This window comes from Danio rerio, chromosome 14 (genome assembly GCF_052040795.2).
Source record: "Danio rerio strain M-AB ecotype USA chromosome 14, GRCz13ab, whole genome shotgun sequence".
Classification (NCBI taxonomy): domain Eukaryota; kingdom Metazoa; phylum Chordata; class Actinopteri; order Cypriniformes; family Danionidae; genus Danio; species Danio rerio.
Window position 1 is genome coordinate 26619464 of NC_141034.1, and position 26585 is coordinate 26646048.

The 26585-nt window shown below is 33.1% G+C and overlaps 2 protein-coding genes and 1 long non-coding RNA gene across 4 annotated transcripts in view; 2 read left to right on the forward strand and 1 right to left on the reverse strand.

The window, feature by feature from the left end:
• The window catches only part of atp7a (ATPase copper transporting alpha), an 813718-nt gene that overhangs the window by 100442 nt on the left and 686691 nt on the right, over positions 1-26585 (forward strand). The window lies entirely within an intron of this gene.
• smyd5 (SMYD family member 5) lies at positions 1141-26239 on the forward strand. The gene is given in 13 exon segments (NM_001004614.2): positions 1141-1392; positions 1707-1815; positions 8957-9096; positions 11856-11977; positions 12209-12278; positions 14302-14406; positions 14612-14674; positions 15454-15524; positions 16041-16147; positions 18330-18386; positions 18569-18663; positions 21322-21392; positions 25911-26239. Coding segments are annotated over 13 exon segments (1248 nt in total). The 5' UTR covers positions 1141-1299; the 3' UTR covers positions 26056-26239.
• LOC147840818 (uncharacterized) lies at positions 5245-10465 on the reverse strand. The gene is made up of 3 exons (XR_015507481.1): positions 9204-10465; positions 8261-9127; positions 5245-6344 (listed from the first exon to the last, which is right to left on the reverse strand). It is a non-coding gene; the product is annotated as an uncharacterized LOC147840818 (long non-coding RNA).

Genomic DNA, 26585 nt, shown 5'->3' on the forward strand with positions numbered 1-26585 from the left:
TGGGCTCATTTTCTGTTTAATTAAAAGCTTTAAATACTGCATTTTAGTGACATTTTAAGCACTATTTTTTTTGCTGGATTAGCTTGTCAGATGGTCATCATAACCACACATTTTGCTGAATGAAAAACATTTCCTAAAGATTCAGAATAAAGAAACATGAAAACAATAGCCTACTTATTCTTCAGTACAAATTTATCACATCATATATCATTAGAAAAAAATAGGAATCTGTTAAATTTTTTAAAATGAATTGTCATTTATTAGGCAAATAACAAACTAGCCAGCACATTCAGCTTGCCTACGGGCCTGATATTTGTGTTTATTGTTAGAAACTACAGCTGAACAAGGTATTTGTAGTACTTTTAACTATAATCAATACCCCAAAACATGCAAAAAATATGCATGCACTCACTTATATAATGAACAATTTTCATAATGGTATGTGACTTGAATCAGAGCTTTTGTTTTAATCATTGGGAAGGGGAGAAAAATCAACAAAAAATATCACATTAAATCTAAAATAATAAATAATTGGTTCAAAGATTGATTGGTTTAAAAAAGCATTAGATCAAAATAAAGAAATAAAAAACAACAATTTTGTAATTAGCTGGATTAAAATAATGTAATGTAATACTAACAAAATCATCATTACAAGAAACTAAAATTAAAATTAAATGAAAATAAATAACACCAACATTTGACACTAACAAATACAAATCAAATCAAATAAACGTACTAACTAACTAACTAACTAACTAACTAACTAACTAACTAACTAACTAACTAACTAACTAACTAACTAACTAACTAAATAAATAAATAAATACATAAATAAATAAACAAAATAAATAAATAAACAAAATAAATAAATAAAATAAATAAATAAAGTATAGCGAGTTGAAAGAAGTGTAATCATTTAAAATAATAAAAACTAAAATATACAGAATCCCATATAACACATTTAAAACATTTACTTTTACATAGATGCTTTTCCTGTACGTCTTTGATGCTTGTTCTAAAAAGCATACCAATAAAATGATTCGACTCGGATGAACGATTCATTCACGAATTGAACTTGTTTGCTCCGCCTTTCAATAGCACAATAGACTATATATATTTTTTATCAAGCAGTCTTTAACGCACCATTTACGTTTACAGCAGGCAGCACGGATAATCACTCCCAGAATGAGAATAAATCTCTCAGTACTCAGGCGAATGTTAAAAAAAGAAAGGCGATCTCTCTCTCGCACACTCATTGGTCAGGTTGAGAGGTTAGAGGTTAAAATGTTAATATCCAACATGGCGGCCCCCGTAGATGACATGTTTTCTCGCTGCGTGGATTCTGCCAAAGCAAGTAATTGCGTGGATGTCCGATTTATCAATAATGTCAAGGTATGTGACAGTTATCCTGTAACAGAGATTCACCCTTATCAAACAATGATGTTTATTTCTGTTTTATCGAGCAGCTCAGCTTTGATTATGGTAATCGAACCCCTCCCAAGTCAGCCGGCTTATTCCTAATGTATGACACAAGTCGATTATCTGTTAAATAAAGACAACCTAAAATAAAAAAATATTATTATGTTGTGACGTGTGTTTTTAAAATGTTTTAATCGTAATTTGTGGTTCAGACAGACTAACAATTCAAATTAAAATGTAATAACTCATATTTATATTATTGATGTTTATGTATTTTTTATTTTCAGGGCAAAGGATTATTCGCTAAAAAACCTTTCAAAAAAGGAGACACTATTTTTATTGAACGACCTCTAGTCTCCTCTCAGTTCTTGTGGAATGCCTTGTACAAATACAGAGGTGAGTGCATAGTATCCTGTATTCAGATGTTCATCATTATGTTGGTGATTTTGGGTTCTTTTTTAGGGACACCTTGCTAAAACCTAGTAGAACCTTGTTTTATTTTCAGAACTCTCTTAACCCCGCAAAGATTCATTCTTCATGTTTTTGCTCTCAACAAGATAAAAAAGTGCCACATTAGTGTAGATTTATTTGCTGCACTTCCTTGATGTGAATAAATACTGACATAAAGAAAATACTATATACAGTAGTATAAGTGAAAAAGTGAGTATTTTTGAACCACTCTGTAAAGTATGTGAGTTAAGCTGTTGTGCTACTTTGTGCTGCAGTTGCTGTGATAAACCAATCCAGTGGCTCCCAAAATGGGTGTCGGGACCCACTGGGGGGTCATGGGACAATGACAGGGTGTTGCTTGGTGATTAAAAAAAAGTCAAATAATTTTTATTAAACTATTAGAATTACAATATTTTATCATAACCCACAGAGGATAAAGGTAGTAGTTTTTATTAGTAAACAACAACAACATGCAAATGAAAAGCCATCAGCCCTTGCATAATTTTTTTAAAGATTAGTGTTTACGTTAGATTATCAACACCACAATAGTGTCAGCTGCAACAGATTGATTTTATAGCACCAGGTTAAACTTTCTGACACCTTCATGGCAATCAAATACATTAAAAATAAATACAGGCCACAAATGAATATTGAGAATTGGCCACCAGTCTCTTAAGTTGAGGTTAATATTAAATAATCTAATGAATAAATGACTATAAAATAATATGGTTGTTAGACTGTTGCACTTTATGTTGTCAGTATGCTCGTGTTTATATTGGCCTATTGTTTTATGAGCACGTTTGCATTATTATAACCATATAAGAGGAATTTGGGGATCATGAGTCGCTGGCAGTGTAATTTTATTGCTAAACAGTGTTAGTTTATTAATTAACTATTGAAGTCTTAAATTGCCTATTCTACAACTATAGTTTATTATGTGCTATGTCACAGTTTACTGTAGTGCAAACCAATGTATGCTGCAGTATTCATTACAGTTTATACATTCCTTCTAGTTAATGCTACAATGCTGTAGCCTTAAATAACAAAGTGTTGCAAATACTCTAATATATTGTTGTACTCTTTACTTCATAATGCTTCCAAAACAAGTATTTTTCCATATAAAAGAAATTAATAATGTGGAATATGCAGAAAGACTTTTAATTTTTCAGTAACCTTGGTCAAACGCTTCCGGTGAACTGTATGCCATTACAAAATGGGCACGTTTTAAGGTCTTTTTTTTTTTTTTTTTTTTTTTTAAATCAACAATCCTTACTGCCTAATTGATATCCGATATAAAGTGGGTCTCAGAATGTACAGGATGCACTGCAGTAAATTAAAAATTCCATGGCATTTCTTTAAAATATGAAAGATTATTTTACCCAAGTATTTTACAAGAGTTTCTGCTGATCCTGATGGGCATGTGCATGTAAAATTTTCATCTTGTTTTATCCTTCTACATTTAAATGAATGCTGAAGTCTGTTTAACTGATTGCATTTTAATTAAATTGCAACATTGGTGCTGTAAAAAGAACCGTATAAAATTGAAAAAAATCACATTAACCATTCACCGCAAGTTTATGTGAAGAAACACTGTGCATATATCCTATTAGCTTATTCATATGGGTATCCTGTTTCACCACACCCTAATGGTGCTCTGCCGGATGGATATTTGTTGACTGGCTGTGGAAGCCATTTGAACTTGGTTTTAACTCATTGTCATTTTCAGGAATCCAGTTTTAGGTGATTTGAGTTTGGTTATATGGTTAATTATCTTGCTGAAAATAGTACATTGTGCTCACAAAAGGATAGACGAGGTCAGCAATAATACTTTGGTTGACTATGGTAATTAAAGGCACATTATTTAAAATGTATTACACACACACACACACACACACACACACACACACACACACACACACACACACACACACACACACACACACTATATGTATGTATATGTATGTTTGTGCATATATATATATATATATATATATATATATATATATATATATATATTTGTTCACTTATGTATTTATGTTATCACTGACACACACACATCCTCAATATCTGGTTTGAAAACAAAAAAACACCTAAGATGCTTTATTATGCTCTGAGTTTTATTAAACATCACAGAGAAGCATTATGAATGGATTGATAATGTATTTAAGATGATAAAACAGTGCTGCTTTACTAGCTGTCGACTGCTTATGTCAGCATAATGAAAGTTTAGCTACTTGCGTGTCATGTTATCATTCATCAGCAATTTCTTCGGCAGTCTGTGATTCTTTTACTTATTCGACAGCTTTTTGGCTGCTTAATACTACAACAATAATAATAATAATAATTTTGGAATATTTTAGCTCATCCATGAACATTTCTGCAGGAGTCCCATAGGATGTAATAAAGACCACAACTTAAATGATTCCACACTCAGTCACAGCGTCATCAAACCATGGGTGTTTCTCAATTCCAAGAGCGCAGAGAGTGGACTTGCGTTCTTGTGGGGACCGGTCTTGCCAGGTGTCCTCAGAAGAGCAAACTCGGGAGACCGCGAGAACAGAGAATGCGCCCTCTGAGAAATGAGATGCTGCGTTTTCCCCTAGTTCTTCCTGATGGTCACATGACCTTTATGCATTTTTATAGCATTCAAACATAGATTTATTGTTTTTCCCCCTTCACAATATATACTATGCATAGACCCTACAAATATAAGTTGCACAATACAAATAAAACGATATTTTGATATGAATTTCAGCAAATAAGCACCCTTAATGTGTTTGCGCCTTTATTAATATTTTCATGGGAATATTTATTTTTACAGTCTCATTTAGGGAAACACCTGGGATAAATAAGTTTTATCTTTGAACTTTAACAATAAATCTATATAAAATGCTGCGCTTCCCACCGCATTTATTTGGCTGCAATAACTTCTGGGACTTCTCAAACTAGTTTTTCGCTCAAGTCTGCTTCGGTGCTTCCTTGATATCAAGAACCATTTCGGGAACATTCATGCGTCCTCTGTTCTTGTAGTCTTGAGCTTTGGAAATGAACTTTGGCAGTTGATGATGACGTTACATGAGGAATCAAGATCGCTGAAGAACGCATATTGAGAAACAGCCATTGCCCTTGTTTGTTGTAAACACGCTCCCTCTAGTGGTGTAAACTTCATACTGTGCCTTTAAACAGTATAATTCAGACTGAGGGGCTAGTTTGTGCCAAGAAAGTATTATAATCTGACAGCAAACACCTAGACTTATCAGATGCAGACAGCCTCAGTTGTAATTAGTTGTTTGAGTTAGTGTAGAGTTACAGCTCAAACCAGTCTGGTCATTCTCTGGCATCAGCAAAGTGTTTTTGCCCACAAAGCAGCTCACAGTATATTTTCTTTTTTTTTTTTAAACCATTTTCTGTAAAGCCTGCTGTGCATGAAAATCCTATCAGATCAGCAGTTTCTGAGATACTCTGACCAGCCTGTCTGGCACCAACAACCAAGCCAAGTCCCTTAAATCACCTTTCCCTCGCAGTCTAATGCACAGTTTAGATGTCAAGGGTCAATTGATCAAAAGAAATTCAATGTGATTTTTGGCCATCGGACAGGATCAGATCTTGAATACAGTAGGTGTTGTTCAAACGAAAAAAAATATTCTCAGAAGGACTAGATCACAAAGTCTAATCTTTCTTTTGATCTGGATGATTTCAAATATGAAGTGTATGTTCTTTTATTCTGATCCCAGCATTAGGGAGGATTTCAGGAACAAAAATTGAATAAAACTTTACAATTAGTCAAAAATACATAATTTCCATTATGTTATGTATTTTTTATTTTGTTTACTATTGGACATGCAGCCTCTTTATGATTGAAAATGCATGTCACAAATGTGTTTTTATTTTTATAATCTATAGACATTTTTCTTAGAACGCCAAATTTCCCATTATGCTTTGTTTAAGGAGTATACTTAGATCTTCCGGTCAGCAGCTGATGCGTATAAACGGTCATATTTGGACAGCTTTGAAATGATAGTTAGTTTTAATCTATTTTACCTGCTTTTATCATCTTTGATCTAATACTGCTGTCGATCAGCGCCACCTCCTGGAATGGTTATTTAAAAAAATGTGATCTAATAGGATGGAAACCACCACCTTGTTTAGTGTGTGTATTGAAGAGTCGCTGAGCTAACAGCTGACAAGCCGGGAAAACACACACACTGTAATTCTGACGGCAGATATGTGAACTAGGAGAACGTTTTTCTCTCGCGCTTGAACCACATCTGACAGATTATAACGGCTTTAACACACACCATTTAATGTTGTGTGTCACAAAAACACTCCGTAATCCACTCGGAGGTCGGAGTGCAAATTACCAGTTGAAAATGCTGTAAACAGAAGTTCTAAACATTATACCGGAAGACGCTGGTCACTATGGCGTCCTCCATGCAGCAGCCAAGAAAAAGGTCTATATAGCTCCACATTAGCCGCTTTTCCACTATCGTGCTGAATCGTTCTTTAAACAGAACTGTTCCATTCCGTGCCAAACCGGGCCAGACAGCACGGATACGGTTTCATTTTCCACTGTCGTGCTGCGACAAAGCTCTTTAAAACATTACACAAAACGCATCAGTAGTTGCCTTGGTAACGCAATGTAAACGGCTCCCTTTGTTCAATTAAAGTTAAATAAGAGCCGAAACTATTTATTTATTTATTTTTCATAAAAGCAAAAGCATGTGACTAAACACTGTTATGCCGCTCTATCAAATAGGGGTGCTAAATGTGCACCCTTATTTATTTATATGTTGCGCAGCTCTGGCTAAATTTTATTTGGAGGGAAAATTACCAAAATGTAACGTGATGATTAAAAATAATTGGAGGGGAAATAAATAATATTTAAAATCTCTGAACATAACAGAAAAAAAACAATGATAAGACAACAATAATAGTGCATTTGCATCATAGTGGCAAAAATATCATTTTGGACAGGCCTTGTCAAAGGTGAGCGGGCACTTTCACTAATAAAAACACAGCACATAAATTATTTCATTTTTAACAATTAATTAAATTACACTGCGTATTTAGGCTATATCAAAAGTTGATAATGATATAAAATATACTACATTTTGATGGTAAAATGAAACCATTTAAGCGATGGCTGTTATTTGTTTTACTATTCAAACATTAAATAACGAATGCAGCAAGTGAAAAAAAACGAATATGAAACAACACATATATTGCAGGATTTAAAGCATATAAAGCACTAAAATGCTGCTTTATTATCTTATTATTTTGATCATTTTATTTTTATTTTTATAATTATTTTTGTGTTCATTATTAACTAACAAGCTGTAGGCGAAATATTGCTAGACGTTTTAGAAAATATTTGCGTAGCTATATTAAAGATCACCACAAAAAAAAAAAAAAAACACAGAAACATGTTACATGCCTCATAAATGTCATATAACTTATGTATAACTGAATCATATAATTGCCTATAGCTGAAATGATGAAAATTGCTCATTTTGTTTTTATAAAACATTTGTCAAAACGTATTGATATTTTTTGAGTAAAAGCAATACTGACATTTAAGAATCCATATTTATTTAATTCATTCATTCTTTTGACTTGTTTATTAGTGCATATGCTATAATATAAATCATACAACAGTACCTTGGACAGTTACAGTGCCGCTCCGTAAAGCTTTCAAGCAAAGTCTTTTGAACGGCCGACATTACAACACGAACACGCCGTCCTTCAGGTGGTCTCGCCGGTATTAACAAGCTGTCCTGGCTTTGAATTAAAAAGTGCAATTATTTCCTCGTTGTTAAAAGAGTCAGCAAGTTCGTGTTCCATGGATATAGTGATGTTGTTGTGGAATTTGGACATCGACGATGCAAAGCGTGATTTTATTCGCTTTATTCGATGCGCAGCAGGAAAAAAAGTCAGCAGCACAAGTCGTTGGCATGTATCTCCCGAATCAGAGCGAGTTTTGTGCTGTGAAATACAGCGCTGCGTGCAATAAACTCACATTCAGCAGGCGAAGTAGGTCTGTATTCAAGTCAATAAAATAATAACTTTAATGAATAAAATATCTTCGTTAGAATGTGATGAGTTATTCACTTCTCTGCCAGGGATGCTCTATGGTTTTAAAACCCTTTTCAAACTGTATCGTTTAGACCTGGATCATTATTTTATATTAAATGCACTGTAGTTTATTGAGGATGTCTGATGACTAGCGCGCTTCTGCTGAACCAGCTGTGGTAGCTTAGCAACCGAGTCGCGACGTCAACACACAGAATCTGTCAGCACAGTTCAGCACGGTTGTCTAACCGTGCCGAGAATTCCGGGCCGAGAACGGTTTGTAATCGTGCCGCGCCGTTCCAGGCTCAAGTGGAGAAACAACCGTAACCGTACCGAAGTGTTCTTAGAACGGTTTGGCACGATAGTGGAAAAGCAGCTATTGATAAACGTTGTTGCCGCCTTTAATTTTAAATGAATAACATTAACTTTAAATGCTTTTTTCTACTTGCATTACATTAAAGGGTTTTAATTTTTACTTAATAAAATGAAGAGTTGTAAAAGATTTAAATTAATAGTTTAATTGAAATGAAACTGAGATGACTTGATGAATTGAAATACAATTATGATTCAGTTATAAAAAAATAAGGCAACATCTTTTAAAAATATTATTACTATTTGGTTATTACAGAGTATTAGACAAAATTGTGATATCTGTTCCCATTTAGAGCATTTATAATATAGAATTGAAATTCTAAAAAAGTTGATCTGGATCAGGGTGATACAAAATAAAATATTTGCTGGCACAATAATGGGACAAAATGATTGATAACAAAACATGGGATTTCCAAATCCAAGTCATTGATATTCAGATTTAACCCTTTGAACAACTTGCCCCAGCAAATCCTCTTGACCATGTCTGGATACATAAAGTTACTTATATGTGATTGGCTCATAAAATGTTTGTGTTTACAAGTAGCTAAACAGGTGTACCTAAAAAAAGTGGCCAGATATTATTATTATCATTTTTTTAAATGCTAGTGAGATTTCTAAAAATGTCTTGATGTCTGTTATTCCCCAGCATGTGAATACTGTCTGCGTGCTCTGGAGACTGCAGAAGAGAATGCCAGAAGGTTGAGTGGTCTGCCAGCTCTCATCTTACCCCATCCTGAGTTATGTAAGGTGCGACCTGATAGACACCAGGCCTGTCCACAATGTCAGGTACGTTTGATTTAATATATTCCCAGGTTAGCTTTGATGTAATCTACAATGTTATTTAATAGAGGGTTTGCACTAACATCGATATTTAGCCAGTTAGCATTGATTGCATGGTTAAAGGGATAGTTCACACAAAAATTACAATTTACTCACTATTTACTTACTCACCCTCAAGTGTTTTCAAACCTTTATGAGTTTCTTTTCATCTATTGAACACACAAAAAGATAATTTGAAGAAAGCTGAAAATGTGTAACCATTGATTTCCATAGTAGTATTAGAGAAGCCAATAATAAAGAATCTCTAGCTCATTTTTTTGGGTAAAATATCCCTTTATTATACTACTGAGTATGTTGTTCTGCCTATTATGCTGTCTAAATCTTGAAAACTTCCAAATAATATAAGTAATTAGTAATTAGTAAGCCGAAAAGGTTCACTTTAATATTTTTTTAAAAGATATAAGCAGTATAAATCTCAGTCTAATATTTCAAATAATTGACTTGTAACAAACATGATTGTTGTCTCGATTCTTACCCCGAAAATCCTGGTTCAGTTTGACCAAACACCTTTTGTACCACAGACAGTTTCTTTCTCTCCCTTCTGCTTGATATGTTCGAAATATTGGTGGTCTAGTACTCGAAATGAATGTTTTCCCCCATCTGACTACTTAGTTAAGTCCTAAACATGACAAAATATGATAATTTTTAGCTGCAATGTTCGCTGTTCAGTTTTGAGGCATTGTTTATGTTCTGCTGTCCAATTTTGTGGTCTCTTACACAGATTTGGTGATATTTTAAGGCCTTTAGGAGACAATTCTGAGAGTTAAAGTAATAATGAAAGTCGCGAAACATTGACATAGTAGATAGTGCTGTCAACTCACAGCAAGAAGGTCGCTGGTTCGTCCTTGGTTGGGTCAGTTGACGTTTCTGTGTGGAGTTTGCATGTTCTCCCTGCATGCGTTCGCGTGGGTTTCCTCCGGCTGCTCTGGTTTCTATCTCAGTCCAAAGACATAAAGGGCTAAATTGTCCGAAGTGAATGAGTGTTTATGGATGTTTCCCAGAGATGGGTTGGAGTTGGAAGGGCATCTGCTGCGTAAAACATATGCTGGAAAATTTGGTGGTTCATTCCACTGTGGCGACTCCTGATTAATAAAGGGACTAAGCCTTAAAGAAAATGAATGTATTAAGTAATGAAATCAATGACCTTATTATAACATCGTAACAGACAACTTTCCTAAAATGCAAAGAAACATCTGTGTTCAATCTATATTTCCCCCAAATATGACTTGCTAATATGATGTTACAATTCTGAGATTTATTATTAATCTCTAGCTTGTATTGCTGGGTCAAGTATCTTATGCAGTGCAATACAATAAAAAAAAAAATAAGAACAAGAAAAAAAAAACAAGAGCCATGACCTGAATGTAAAAAGATTTAAGCAGTATTTAAGCAAATATGAAACTATACACTTATTCTGACCTGCACTCATTAAATTATAAATAAGTGATCGACACTCGTATTTATAGAAAGGGATGAAAAACTTATTTAAGACTTGTGTATATTTTTTAAAATGAAATATATATTATTAGAAAGGGTATTTTAAAATGATATTAGAAAACGTTTTTATTCAGGAAATATTTTCAGGGAAATGTTTAAAAAGGTGTCTTCTGGAAGAATTTTGAAATATTTATCATTGAACAAGCTAAAATATTGTATATGACTCTTTTCAGTGTTGTTGTATTTGTGCTTTTTTGTACAATGATTTTTTTTTTTTAAGAAACTGATATGTTTTTATGTTGAATATTGTATTTTTAGTATAGGTTTTGCCATTAGCATAGCCAGTGCTGCAGACATAGCATTAAAACATAAAAAAAGATAAGTGATTGTGTAAACTAGTTTATATGTTAAATTAATAAAAATATATTTGACGCATGGTCTTTTTTTATTATTAAAAATCACACTTTTAATATTTGGGCTGAATTATGATTAAAATGTTTAGATTGCATTACTTAAATTGAGGTTTTTAAAAATTTAGGTAAATTTTTTTGGGCTATATAAACACTATGGACTAAACTAAAACACATTTTAGTGGGTGTCTGTGTGTTTTTCTGTTTTTTAATTGAATTTTAATTTGTTTTTAAACTCCCTCCTTCCCAAAATAAGATAAAAAGATCAAATGCTTTGATGCTTGAAAACTCCTTTTCATCTTGACATGCTTCTATTGCCTTTATATTTTCTTTTTTCACTGGGTAGAAGCATCTGCCAAATGAATAAATGTACAAGTGAATCTAAGACTTAGAGTACATGCTATTAAAAAGCCAACAGAAGATGTAGTAGATGATTTAGCAGACGTTTTGTCTGCAGTAGAAGTTTTTAATTAACCTGATATTGTAATAAGTTGTGTAGCAAATACGTGACCGAAGGCTTGATGAGAAAAACATTTTTCCATTAGATAAATGACCGTACAAAGAATGCTGACTAAAAATCTGACCAATTACATTTTCCACTAAGTAATCTGCTGACTCATGTTGTTTAAATTTCATGTCATTATGACCTGCAAAATATGAACTTGAGAAGTCTTAATGTAAAAAGTATGTTTTTATTTATTTAATTATATTACAAGTGTTCATTTTCAGCAGTAATTGAGTACAGTACAGGTTCTTCAAAAACATGATTTAGTCATTTAATTCAAATGCTACTGTCTACCGCTGTGTATATGTGACTCAATCCTGAATGTTGTTGTTGAATGGACGGTTTTTCTTCAGGTGATGTACTGTAGTTCTGAGTGCCGACAGGCTGCAATGGATCAGTACCATAAAATTCTATGTCTTGGCCCATCCAATGATGATCCTGATCATCCGGTCAACAAGCTGCAGGATGCGTGGAGGTAAATGGTATCTCATATGCTGAAAGTTTTATGCAGAAGTGTTGCAGTTCATTGCTTTGTCAGTAATTGATTGCTGTGGTTTAAAGACTGTTGGTGCAAATTAATTCTTTTAGCATGCAAGGGTGGAATAGTTTTCTTCAAGGTTATCGTTAAATATTTTGTGTGTGTGTTTGTGTGTGTGTGTGCGTGTGTGTGTGTGTGTGTGTGTGTGTGTGCGCGCATATTATGCAGGAGTGTACACTTCCCTCCCGAAACCTCCAGTGTCATGATACTGGCAAAGATGGTGGCCACAATCAAGCAGGTTATTATTATTTTTTTTCCTTGTAAATCATGTGACTATTGAGGTATGCAGTATTTCGAAAAAATAAAAATAAAAACAGTATTTTGGATGTAAGTATTTTTTTGTGTTTGATTCCTTGGCTGGTTTAGGCTTGTTTTATATATATATATATATATATATATATATATATATATATATATATATATATATATATATATATAATATATATATATATATATGTGTGTGTATATGCATATTTTAGAGCAGATCTATACCTGACCGGTGAGCCGTCTGACAAAAAAAGTGCCCTTCAGCATCAAATCAGCTGGATGCGAGACTTTTACTGCAGTTGTGCAGTTTCACTTTAACTCATGAACGTTTCATTCATGCCTTCGACACACTGGTGTATTAGACGCAAATAAGGAGTAAGGACTGTTGAGAGTGTAATGGAATTTAATATCGCACACCAAATGGAAAAAAAAAAAAAAAACTTTCGCGTTTCGCGATGCGTGTGTGTTTGTTTGTTTGTGAGCGCTCCTTTTCTCACAGCCGTGTGTGTGGATCTTGTTTGAAAATATGGTGAAAAGTCCTTCATGACGGTGTTTCCTGATCGCTGCGTTTACTTCAATAATGCTACTAATGTATGCATACTCTACATGTCTTAATTCCATTTCTCTTTAGTCCAGTTATGACTTTAGTCGGATTAAGGTGATCAAAAATCGCTGTTTCAAGCTTATTTAGGCTTACAGTTCAAAATTCATGTTTAACTGAATAAACAGTTAGTAAACACAAGAACATCTTATTGAACATCATTTATTTTCTTCACCAATTATCATAGTAGAACAGTTTCCCAAGCAGTTTGTGATGCATTTTGGAAATAGGAGATGAGCCCCTGGTCTAATGCACCTGGCTTGAGAAACCCGCTCTCAAAGACTTATTATTTGGGTAACACACATGCTCTGAATGCCTTTGGCAGATTTTAAATGAGCCATTTTAATCTAGATTAATTCTGAGATTAATCTAGATTAAAAAAAATTTTCTAGGCCGACCTATTATATATATAAGACTCAATTTGGTTAACTAGGCAGGTTAGTGTATTAGTCAAGTTATTGTATAACGATGGGTTGTTCTGTTGACTAAAAAAATAGCTTAAAGAGGCTAATACTTTTGACCTTAAAATGGTGTTTAAAAAATTAAAAACTGCTTTTATTCTAGCCAAAATAAAACATATTTTATAAATAATCTGTTAGCCCCCTTTTGATTTTTTTTTAATATTTCCCAAATTATGTTTAACAGAGCAAGGAAATTTTCACAGTATGTCTGATAATATATTTTCTTGTGTAGAAAGTCTTATTTGTTTTATTTCGGCTTGAATAAAAGCAGTTTTAAATTTTTTAAAAACAAATTTTAAGACAAAATTATTAGCCCCTTTAAGCAAATTTTTTTTCTCGATAGTTTACAGAGCAAACCATCATTATACATTAACTTGCCTAATTATCCTAACCTGCCTAGTTAACCTAATTATCCTAGTTAAGCCTTTAAATGTCACTTTAAGCTGTATAGAAGTGTCTTGAAAAATATCAAGTAAAATATTATTTACTGTCATCATGACAAAGATAAAATAAATCAGTTATTAGAAATAGGTTTCTAAAACTATTATGCTTTGAAATGTGCCGAAACTATATTCCCTCCATTAAAGAAAAAAAATAAAAGCAAAAAAATAAACAGGGGCGCTAATAAGTCAGGGGGACTAATAATTCTGACTTCAACTGTGTGTATATATATATATATATATATATATATATATATATATATATATATATATATATATATATATATAAATATTAGAATAAGAGCAGTTTTAAATTTTTTAAACATCATTTTAAGGTCAAAATTATTGATGTCAGCTCTCACCTTTTTAACAGCAATTATGAATTTTTTTGTATGATAAATATCGCACATCCCTCAAAATGTGTCTAAGAGGATTCATGAATGAACATTTGTTGTGTGTGTATATAACAATTTTTTTACATTTCTTTTCCAGACTCAAGATAAGGAACGCTGGCAGAGGTTGTTTACTAATTTCTGTAGCCGAACAGCAAACGAGGAGGAGGAAATAGTTCATAAATTACTGGGAGAGAAGTTTCAGGTAAATATAAAGTCCATAATCCTTCATCTGATGGACATTAGTAAACATCCCAGTGGAAATATTTAGTCTGGAACACCACGTTTGCCTGTTTGTAGAAAAAGTATGTAGAAGTTTGTACAGTAGTAACATTGATTAGGGTTTTTATCATGTGCATTGAGTTACGGTTATAAATCATCAAATAAAATAGTCTTTTTTTTTTTGTCAGGGACAGTTGGGTTTGCTGCGTAATCTGTTTACCACAGCATTGTATGAAGATCGTCTTAGTCAGGTATCTATCCATCTATCATTTCATTTAGTCTCATTCTAATATATCACTTATTGTTTCTGTCTTTTTGTCAATTTATAACCCTTGTCAGTTGTTTTGTCCGTCTCTCTATATCCCTTGAACTGTCTGTCATTCTATCTATGTCTTTCTATCAATTATGTCATCATTATTCTTTCTGCCCTCCGTTCAATCTGTCTGTTTTGTCTGTCATTCTGACATTGTATTATTCAGTCTATCCATCCTTTATTTATTTTCATAGCATATGCGCTATTGTTCACTCAATCTTTCATTCAGTCGTTTCGTCTCGTCATTCATTCTACTGTTTTGGCAATCAACAGTGTTATGTTTCTTCTGTCTAAATTTGGGGTCAATGCAAAAATTATTAAAAGTAAAATAAAAAAAGTATAATCTTTCAAAATATTTCAGTTTCAAATAAATGCTGTTTATTAAATAAAGTGCCCAATCTATTTATCTGTCTATTGTCCGTCCGTCCATCCGTCCATCCGTTGCAAAAGATTTCTGTTTCAAGTAAATGTTGTTCTTAATGAAATCTTGAAAAATAAATGACGTTTCAAAAAAACAAGTTTTTGTCATTATTGAAACAAATTTTATTCAATATCAAAGTGAAAATCGTAAGTTGGACCCCAATCCAGTCAACTTGTTTTCATTCTATATCTGTCTCTCACTTTATCATCCATGTTATCCTAAAAAAGTAAAACTCATTCACTAAATTCACCAAATAGTGAAGCTGTTAGAAAAGAGAGTTTTGTTCTCTATTACAGTGGTTCACTCCAGAGGGATTTCGCTCTCTCTTTTCACTTGTTGGGACCAACGGTCAGGGTATCGGCACCAGGTAACATTCAATCAATTCAAATGATCACTCAGTAATAGGGCTGCACGATATTGGAAAAATCTGTCATTGCGATATTTTGTTTTTCTGCACTACATATTGCGACATGTATATCATTTCACCAGATTAATTTATCAGCTTTCGTTATTTGGAAAGGTTTCATTCATTTAGATTGACTGGGATGATCAAGTCTTTTTCATCCAGTGGTTTTGCATAAATTACAAACATGTATAAATACAACAGAGCAGAGATAAAAGGTAAATAAACATTGCATTAGGATTTTCGGTTGAGTCTAAAAGTATTCAGGTACAGAAATTTAACAATTCAACATAAAATAACATGGTCATCAATGTAATAAAATTATATTTTTATTTTTTAAATATTTAATAAATGATTTAATCCTGTGATGTGACTATTGCACTCATTGCGATGTCAATGCTAAACAATATATTGTGCAGCCCTACTTAGTAATATGAATTCCTCAAGTAAGTAACTGCTGTAATGCTTGTCTGTCTGTAGTTCTCTGAGTCAGTGGGTTCATGCCTGTGATGCGCTGGAGCTTCCCCGCCAGCAGAGGGAGCAACTGGATGCGTTTATCGACCAGCTTTACAAGGACATCGACAAAGGTCATTTTTCTCATAGACTCCCACCTGTTTACAGAGCGTAGACCCTCACACTTGCTCACACATTGATCTGTATACCTGCAAAGACTGAATCCATCTCTGCGTTTGACATCTCCTTCCTCAAGCGCAGCGGAGACAGAGACACACATTTTACCACTTAGATGGCCATCGATCTGTGTAAAATATTATTGTTTTGTGCAGGAGTGTGAAATAAATACAACAGATGAAAGCCTTTCATAGATCTTTCTCTTACTTTTTCTGTTATAGGATGTGTTAAAATAGAAAGTTAATATTATACAAAATTAAAAACAAATATATTAATAACAAATATATTTTTATTTAGAAAAATTAAGGCACTTTTAATCTGGTTTATATATATATATATATATATATATATATATATATATATATATATATATATATATATATATATATATATATATATATATATATATATATATATATATATATAACAAATTTAACCTTATATATATTTACTTTGTAATAAAGTGTAAAATACATCCAAAGAGATCAAAATCTTTCATAGATATTTTTTTGTTAAAGATAATTATAATTGTGTATACAGTTGAAACGAGAATTATTGAAACCCCTTTGATTTTTTTTTTTTCTTTGTTTTTAAAATATTTTCAAATTTATCTATAACAGAGTTAGGAAATGTTTTACAGTATGTCTGATAATATTTTTTCTTCTGGAGAAAGTCTGATTTGTTTTATTTCGGCTAGAATAAAAGCAGTTTTTAATTTTATCAAAACATTTTAGGGTCAAAATTATTAGCCCCTTTAAGCAGTTTTTTTTCTCAATAGAAAAATTTCATCATTGTATGATGGTTTGTTCTGTAGACTATCAAAAAATGTAGCTTAAAAGGGTTAATAATTTTGTAAAATGGTGTTAAAAAATTGAAAAACTGCTTTTATTCTAGCTGAAAAAAAAACATAAGACTTTTTTCAGAAGAAATAATATTATCAGACATACTATGAAAATTTAAGACTTTCTCCAGAAGAAAATATATTATCAGACATACTGTGAAAATTTCCTTGCTCTGTCAAATATCATTTGGGAAATATTTAAAAAAGAGAAAAAAAATCAAAGGTTGGCTAATAAATTACTTTAACTGTATATGTATCTATGCATCCATTTTTTCTCATTACTATTATACTTTTTTTACTGTTTTAATGTAATTAATTTGATCAAGTAAATTAGGGCTCTAATGCATTTGATTGATATTTTCCCAATTCACTTTTTTTCGTTCCTTTTCAACTAAAAATTTTTCTGGTATACGTTTTAGTAGTTACATTAAATTTAAATACTCTAATCAGGCACTTTTCTGATTAACTGAAATTATGAAATATGTCAAAGTTAACAACGTTACAATTTGTAACAGTGTGTAATGCATCCAAAGAGATAAAACTCCTTTAATAGGTCTTTTTAAAAGTATTTTATTGACCATTTTCACAAGACTGTTATGATGTGTTTAACGGTCGTCACAATCAAATCTTTGAAAGTTTTAATATTTAGATTTTTTTTTTTAAAACTTATGAACATTTATATGCATTTATATATGTATTATATCATATTTACCTCAAATTACAAAGTAAAAAATTACCGCTCATGCAAGGTGTTTCTAATGTCTATGGGGATGAGAGTAAATTTGACGTTATTTTTTCCTCTGGCTCCCAGTCCCATTTTTTTTTCTTTTTTTCTGAAAGTCTTGATAACACCATTAAGGAGTTTTTCTTTTTTTATTTCAGCAAATAGGATTGTAAAAAAAGATTTGCTGCGCTCTAATTTTACCCAACTATGATGACTTCTGCTACTGAGAAACCTGGAAATGTAAAAGGGTCTATTTATTGTTTTAAAGAACATATAAAAATAGAAAGCATTCATATTAAAAATGTATGTAAAATTTATGTTCCAGTAAGATTCAGTAAATTAGGGCTCTGTGAGATTTAAAAAAAAAAAAATTTCCTAAATTCCATTTGTTTCATTTAAGTTTTTTATTTTACAAGACATAATTTTACAAAAGTAATCGAAACGTGCCTAAAACCGCTCAAAATTCACATATAAATTCCCACTTTATTGACATTGTAAGAAAGTGTGGAATAAATGCAAAGAGAAAATAGCCTTTCATAGATTTTATTATTGATTTTATTATTTTCTCTTACAGAAACCGGCGATTTCCTCAACTGTGAAGGCTCTGGTCTTTTCCTCCTGCAAAGCTCCTGTAAGAACTCTCTTCATTCATATTGGCATGTCGCTCAGTTTATACAGCTGTGATATTTTAATTTTGCACTGAAGTTGACTTTGAGTTGGGAAAAAAAAATCAGGTCGCTTTAACAAATGAGGCCTGTCTTGTTGCTCTACAAAAAGAAGCGAAGATTTATGAGCTTTTCCTCTGTTGTACAGGTAACCACAGCTGCGTTCCCAATGCGGAGGCTTCGTTTCCAGAAAACAACTTCCTCCTTCACCTCACGGCCCTCGGTGACATCGGCCCTGGAGAGGTCAGAGGCGGATGTTAGATAATAGACGCTAAGCTGATTCTCGGAAAAAGAGGGCCTGATATTTGAAAGCCTTGAGTGTTTCGTTGTCGGTAGGAATTACAGTCTAGACTCTGGAGATCGGAGCAGTTTTGGCAGCTTGTCAGATAGATTGAAAAGGCCTACATCTGCCTGCCTTCATAGCATGCTACTGTTCACAGAGATTTATTTCTTAGGTTTGTTTTTTTTTAACCGTATTAGCTGGTAGATGACAGCCAATCACGAATTTGTTATGGTGTTCGGTATTGAATTGTAGTGTGCGAATTAGTGTAGGCGGTGTTTACAATTAGGGGGTGGAGATCTGAAAGCAGTCAGCTGCGCACAATTTTGAGATAATTTGATATTTATAAAACGTCCCGGCCGATTTCATAAGAACGTAAACGTAACTATTTTGCGGATTGTCAGAAAAGTGGCTAATTCACACAAATTCATTAATTTAGTTCAGATGAAAATGTACCATTTTAAAAGAAGGCATGCCCTCAAACCCTATACCCTTACCCTAGCCCTCATTGGGTGATGAGCAAAACGTATAAAATGCAAATGAATACGAATTAGACACAAGTACGAATTAGTTTTTTATGCGCACCTTTGCTTTAACTTTCACTTTTGCAAAGTGATCTTATAATGAATTTTGAGCAATTTCTACACATTTTTTATAAATGAAGCCTCTGTTGTTTTAATCTCATACATGAAAATGCTCCTTGATAGTTTCAATTTACAAATAGCTGTAAACGCGTACGCATTTTTTTGTGCGCATATTCGTTTTAACTATCACTTTTGCGAAATGATCTTGCAACAAATTTATCGCAATTTTTACACAACATTTTTAATAAATGAAACCCTTGCTGTTTTAATCTAATGTGTGAAAATACTCCTTTATAGTTACAATTGACAAATAGCTGTAAATGCATACGCAGTTTCTTGTGCTCACGTTCGTTTTAACCATTTTTTTACAAAATGATCTTACAATAAATTTAGAGCCTTTTCTGCACAAAATTTTTATAAACAAAGCCTCTGTTGTTTTAATCTCATGTGTGAAAATGCTGCTTGATAGTTACAATTTACAAATAGCTGTAAACGTGTATGCAGTTTTTTTACACATGTTTGTTTTATATCGAGTTTTTTATCGATATATAGTTTTTTCTGCACATGTTAGTTTTCTTTGAATCACAATTATGCACATTTAAATGACACCACTGTTGTTTGTTATTGCATGCATGAAATTACATTCAGACATTTTAAATTACAATAAAATGGTTCATATTTACATGAATGCACTATTTCACGTATTGTCAGAAAAATGTCTGATTGGTACAAATTCATCCAATTTAATTTGTTTGAAAAAGTGCTGGAAAAGAGCAGACCCCACACACTTCTTTTTTTGTCATCCTTCAGGGATGATCAAGTGCTAATTACCCCCTAAACCCCCCCTTGTAATTGCACCCTGGTTATAGTTGATAAAGAGCTTCATAAATTTTTATAGAGTTGCTTAATTCTAGGTGTGTCTTAACTTTAGGCTCTTTGGCAAAGTGATATATTTATCATGCGATATATTATGCGAGAACCGCATGTTTTTAGACTGTGGGGGGAAACCAGAGGAAACCTACGTGAATGCAGGGAGAACACGAAAATTCCACACCAGCTACCCAGCGACCTTCTTGCTGTGAGGCGACAGCACTACCTACTGCGCCACTGCGTAGCCCACATCAATTTATATATAAATTATATATATATATATAAGTGGATATAAATGGATATAGATGGATATAGATGAGTAATGGTCTGTTCATGAACAAATTATGGACCATTTAAATGTGGTCATCTCAGTGGCCTATGAATATTTCCTGCATGTATCAAACTTTTTCATAACTGTAACAAGAGGCAATTCAGTCATAAATATATGTTAAATCGGCAATCATAACATAATTAATCAATATGTGGCTCTTTTTGGATTCTCAGAAGCTATAGAAATTAAATATGTTAAACAGGAAATACATTGCAGAGTGTCTGCGTGGTCTTACAAGTATTAAAAGTTGATTAAATCGATATAGAGAAATTTAAAAATTATTATAGTCTAAAATGCTATTTAAGGAATTTAAATTTGAGAATATCAGGATGCTGTGTCATCATTATTTCTGCAGTTCTATAGGCACCAACCTGTTGAATTAGCTAGATTTGATAGATTTTTATTCAGTGCATGAATAATGTTTTAGTTTTGGATTAATTTCTTGCATTAATGTTTAGTAAATATTCTGTAAGTTAAAAGTGTTTCCAGTTAAAACCTAAAATGGTTACAAGTCTAAAATGTATGGAAATAATCCTTAAAAGATCTTAAAAGGTATTGAATTTCACATTCTGATTCCTGTATATACTCTGCATTGGGTCCATTGTTTTCGTTTACATTAATCAAAATGTTCTATAGGGAGATTTTGGAGGGAAAATGTAATGTTTACTGAGTTTGAGAAAAAGTTTGTACTTTGCATTGAATACAACATTACTAAAAGTAAATGAATATGCTGGCCAATAAAAAACAGAAAACATTTCATAAATTTTGATTATAACATTTCTGTATAACTAAACTGCGCCGTTGATTGTCATAAATTTCTCTTTTTTTTTCTGTAGGAAATTTGCATCAGCTACCTGGACTGCTGTCAGCGAGACAGGAGTCGTCATAGCCGGCACAAGATCTTGAGGTAAACCATTGCAATCTCTTGTTTAAGCATTCTCTGTGAAACTGGCCAGCTGAGTCTACCTCCAGAGAGGATCAATGGCCTTAGTCCCTGGCAGCAGCTTTCTGGCCTGGAAGAACCACAGGGGCCACTGCTCCTGCTCTCCTATTGATCATTTACCTGTCAATCGTCTCCATGGCCAATCAGGGGCTGTTCAGAAATCCCACTTAATCTATATTCACTTTATTCCTGACTTCACCTTGAAAAGAACTGCTGACCTTCTTGCCTATGAAGTCGAGATCAGAGACTGATCCCCTTGGAATTGATGGATATTATTTATCTTCATTTGTTATGGAGTAAGGGTTGATTGGATGACATAATGGCAGATCTTTACTGGTTCGTTGGTGTTGGGAGGTGTATATACTGTAGTTATTATTTGAAGTGGATCATAGAAGAAAAGGCGTTATTCAGTAACATTTGTTTTATTGATAACTTTGTTGAAAGCTTTTGATACAATTGAAAGTTGACTGTGTGACTGTGTTGACATTATGTAAAGTGATATAACTGGGGATTAAGACTTTGTGACTAAGTTTAAGTCTACACTACACTGCTTTTACCTGGATTATATTTGCCTGACTTTTATTTACTTTCCGTCTCTTTGAAACATTGTGGCAAAAGTGTGGTCTGCTTTAACCGCTGAACAACAGCTTCCAGTAAACATTCTGTGTCCTTTGAAGAGAGGCAACATGGAGCATGTACAAACTGACATTAGTCTTTAATGAAGCTGTCAAAATGGACAGCATCTAGTAGACTGATTTCCTGGCTGCCATTTTAAAAAACTAAATCGAGGCTGCGGTGGGAAGAAACCTGGAAGTGTTGTTGGGAGTTACACAGGAATATTGTGCAGCTGGCTGTATATCTTATCAGCGAAGAGAAAGTGACACAAATTTATAATTTCACCACCTTCCCAGTGACCCGAAGGTCCATTCTAAATGAATGGGTAAAAAAGGATATATATAAAAAAGGATATCAGAGCTCATTTTCAGCTAAGTTAGGGGAAATGGCACTAGTTAGCTAACATTTTCTTTCCTAAACACACGTTTTAGATGCCATTTGTCAAACTCAAGTTAATTAACTGATTATTTCACTATATTAGACTTTTCACAATACTGAATTTAAAGAAAAACTGTCAATTTCCCACTAACATTTAAGGCACTGTGTATGGTTTTCTTAAAACAGCAAAGATTTGCAATTGTGTTAACGTGCTCTACAGAAATGCTTGTGATTGGCCGAGAAGGTATTTTTTGCTGTTTACCTAGCAAAAAACAAACACAGATGAGCGACCTGCTTGATGACTCGACTAATCTTCAAGGCTGCTGCACTCTCCAGTCTCCGTGTATCTGTGTTTGCACTGGGTGAAGAGCGGTAAACTGAATGCAAATACAGATACACTGAGACTGGAGCCCGAAGCAGCCGTGAAGATCAGTCGAGTCATTTGCGCTCAGCGGTGCATCATTGTTAGCGGAAATGGACATTTTTAAAATTTCAGTACCGGGTCAACACTATTTACAGACAACACGAGGATGTGCTACAGAGAGCTGCAGTGTTTTATCGCTCATCAGGTTACATAGGCTGAAACAGGAAAGCGTCCCATAAACTTACAGAATGATATGGAAGTGATGTTTACACCATTTCTGCATTTTGAAATCTCGACAACAGCTGGAGGTTTGTAGTGCACAGCATGTTACTGCAATGTTTACAGTGCTGGTCCTATACTTCCGGGTTTCTTCCCACCGCAGCCTTGCTTTGGTTCTTTAAATTGGCGGCCGCGTAAAATAAGCGTTGTGGGCTGCTTGATTATAGGAAAAATCATAATCACTATTATAATAATTATCACAGTTATTCAAAACGATTTGCAGTTGAGGTCAAAATTATTTGCCCTCCTGTGAATTATTTTTTTTAATAAATATTTCCCAAATGATGTTTAACAGATTCAGGAATTTTTCACAGTATTTCCTATAATATATTTTCCTCTGGAGAAAGTCCTTTTTGTTTTGTTTTTGGCTAGAATAAAAGCAGGTTTAAATATTTTAAAACCTGTTTTAAGATCAAAATTATTACCCCCCCCCCCTCCCTAATTCTTCTGAATTGTCTACAGAAGAAACTATTGTTATACAATGACTTACCTAGTTACCCAAATTTAAAATGTCATTTTAAGCTGAATACTTGTGTCTTGAAATCTAGTATCTAGTAAATATTATTTACTGTCATCATAGCAAAGATAAAAGAAATCAGTTAATAGAAATGAGTTATTAAAACTATAATGTTATAATCTTCTTTCCGTTAAACAGAAATTGGGGGAAAAAGGTTGCAAATAATTCAGACTTCAACTACAAAAATGCCTCCCTGTAAATAAGGGAAGGGAAATAAATACTATAGAATAAAAATATGAACCAAACTGTACTTCTAAGCATCTTCACTGTAAGAAAAAAACATTAATTCTAAATACAAAAGTCATTGAGTCAAGAGGAGTAATTGATTTTGTCTTTTTGTTGTTTGATTAATGATCAAAACAGTCAGCGGCAGGAATATTGTGCACTGTCACTTTAAGAGCAGCACGGTTCTGATTTATGGTTTCACTTTCACATGTCTCTTGATTCTCAACTCGTTTGTTTATAACACAAATGAGGATTAATATGAATAATCATTAAACACTGCATATAAACACATATTTGCATGTATTTGACCAAGCGCTCACATTAAGTTGACTTTAGATGTGTGTGCGCTCTGCTCGTCGCTGAGGCTGAGTGCATACACACAACAGCATGTGATTTCTTTCGTGCTATTAAAAACATGAATGATTCGAATGTACATCAATCTATGATGCACATCCCATACTGCAAAAGTTACATTACAGTACATGCTTTTATTAATGTTTACATGAAACTGAGCTTTGCAGAGCATCAAATGTTTAAAACCGGAAAGAGGGCGGTATGATGCAAAAATCTTTTGATCTCGATTAATGTTTTTTCATAATTGTTAGAAGCCAAAATCGTAATCGAAACTGAATTTTCGATGAATTGCACAACCCTAGCATCCAAACATCTGCTCCACACTGTCGTCCACCATGTCAGCTGAACTGGTCACTTGACTTTGTCACATGACTTAAGTGCTTCATTGTTTTTGAAAACTTTCATTTTCAAAGTCCATGCTGCAACACAAAAATGCCATTTTCAAATTTAACCACTTTGGGCAGCATTTTCAAAAAGATGTTTTTGTTTACTAAAAATGCTTCTCAGTGTGGACAGAAGGCCAAAACAGAGAGAAAAATATGTGTTTTAAACAAAAATGTATTATTGTGTGTAATGTATTATTTACATGGTCTAAATTGCTACACGGGAGTCTGTTACACAGGGTTTCCAGAGGTCATAGAATAAAAAAGGTCTTTTTTCAGACATTGAAAGTCAGGATTTTTTTTTGTCTGTTATGGGACATCAGTAGGCCCACATGGAATATGCGCATGCAAAAATCAGCAGATTTTTTCAGCCCAGTCTGTTAATTTACTGGTGTAACTGTGTGTAAATTTAAATTTATTTCAGTAATATTATTGACTAATATGAAAATGTTCATATGATTTATTTACAATAGTTTATAAAGTAATATTTTGACTTGCTTTGTTTACCAAATAAGTGGATCTAATTCGATTTACATTGTTTACTTTAAATTAAAGTTAAAAAGTTATTCATTTTTGTTTAATATATTTAGTTTTTAATTACGATCCTCCCAAAATCATTTCACATAAATTTGCAGATTTTTTTTTTCTAAATTCTCAGAGAAATAAACTTCTCTGGTAATTTATTGTAGTTTAAGCGCATCTTCTCTTATGAAATAAAAATTTTATTCTACTCAGTTATATGCGCATTTTTAAAATGTACAAATGTGTATTTTGCTGTTTCCATGAACCGTTTTTATGCGCATATCCAAAATGCACATAAAAATGGGTGGATGGAAATGTAGCTATAGTTAAGCTATGTTCAGGTAAATTTTTGACTTAAGTCAAATGCAATCTTGCCTTAAATTTTAGGATATATTTTAGGAGCTTTGGTTTCAAAATGACCATGGGCCCTGTTGTCAGAGCATCAAATTATTGAAAATTAGAAAATGGAAATGAATGGAAAACACTTAATTTACACATATATTATACAGCACACTGTAAAAAAAATAAAATAAATAAAAATAAATAAAACGGGGTTCCACACGAGTCCTTCATGTTGTCCCAACCAAATTGATTAAGATAACTTTATTGTTTTTTCAAATTTAACTGAATTGAACAAAAACAATTAAGTTTTCCAAAAGAAATTAACAAGTGTGTTGTTTCAACTCAAAGTTGTTTGAACAAGCAGCAAAAGCAATTTTGTTGAGTGTAAGAGGTATGCAACATTTTTAATTATATTTGTGTTTTCAAATTTTGTGCTTGACTGAGAACACAAGCTGAATTTTCACTTTTCACTTGATAAAGTGCTTTTCTCCTCTTGTTTTCAGGGAAAATTATTTATTCATCTGTTCCTGTCAGAAGTGCTTGTCCCAGATGGACGATGCGGATATGACATCAGAAGATGAGGAGGAAGTAGAAGGAGAGGGAGAAACAGAAGGAGAAGACATGGAGGATGAAATGACCGATGTGTAATCTGGTTTCCCTTCTTACCCAAACCACGCCACTTGTTTGTGGACCTCTACAAAGTGATCCCTGAAACCCACCACGGGGTGTAATACCCATAGCAGTTGAGACTCACAGTAGCACTACAGTTGTTTGGCCGTTATATAACCTTCATATCAAAGCCTATGCAAAATATAAGTGCAGTATTTTTATCATGTGCTTTTTGTCATGATTTCAACCATATCGTGTCTCATACAATGCAAGATATGCTTGATAAATCACTAAAGATGCTGGTTTCATGTATAAGGTTTAAAGGGGTAGTTCACTCAAAAGTGAAAATTGTCATCATGTACTCACTTGTTTCTAATCTTTCTATTAAACACAAAAGAAGATACTTAGAAAAATGTTGGAAATCTGTAATCTTTGACCTCCGTAGTGTTTATTTTCCTACTACAGAGGGCAATGGTTACAGATTTACAGCTTTCTTCAAAATATAAATTTTGTGTGTATTCAACAGAAGAAACTCATAAAGATTTAGACCACTTAATGGTATGATGGGT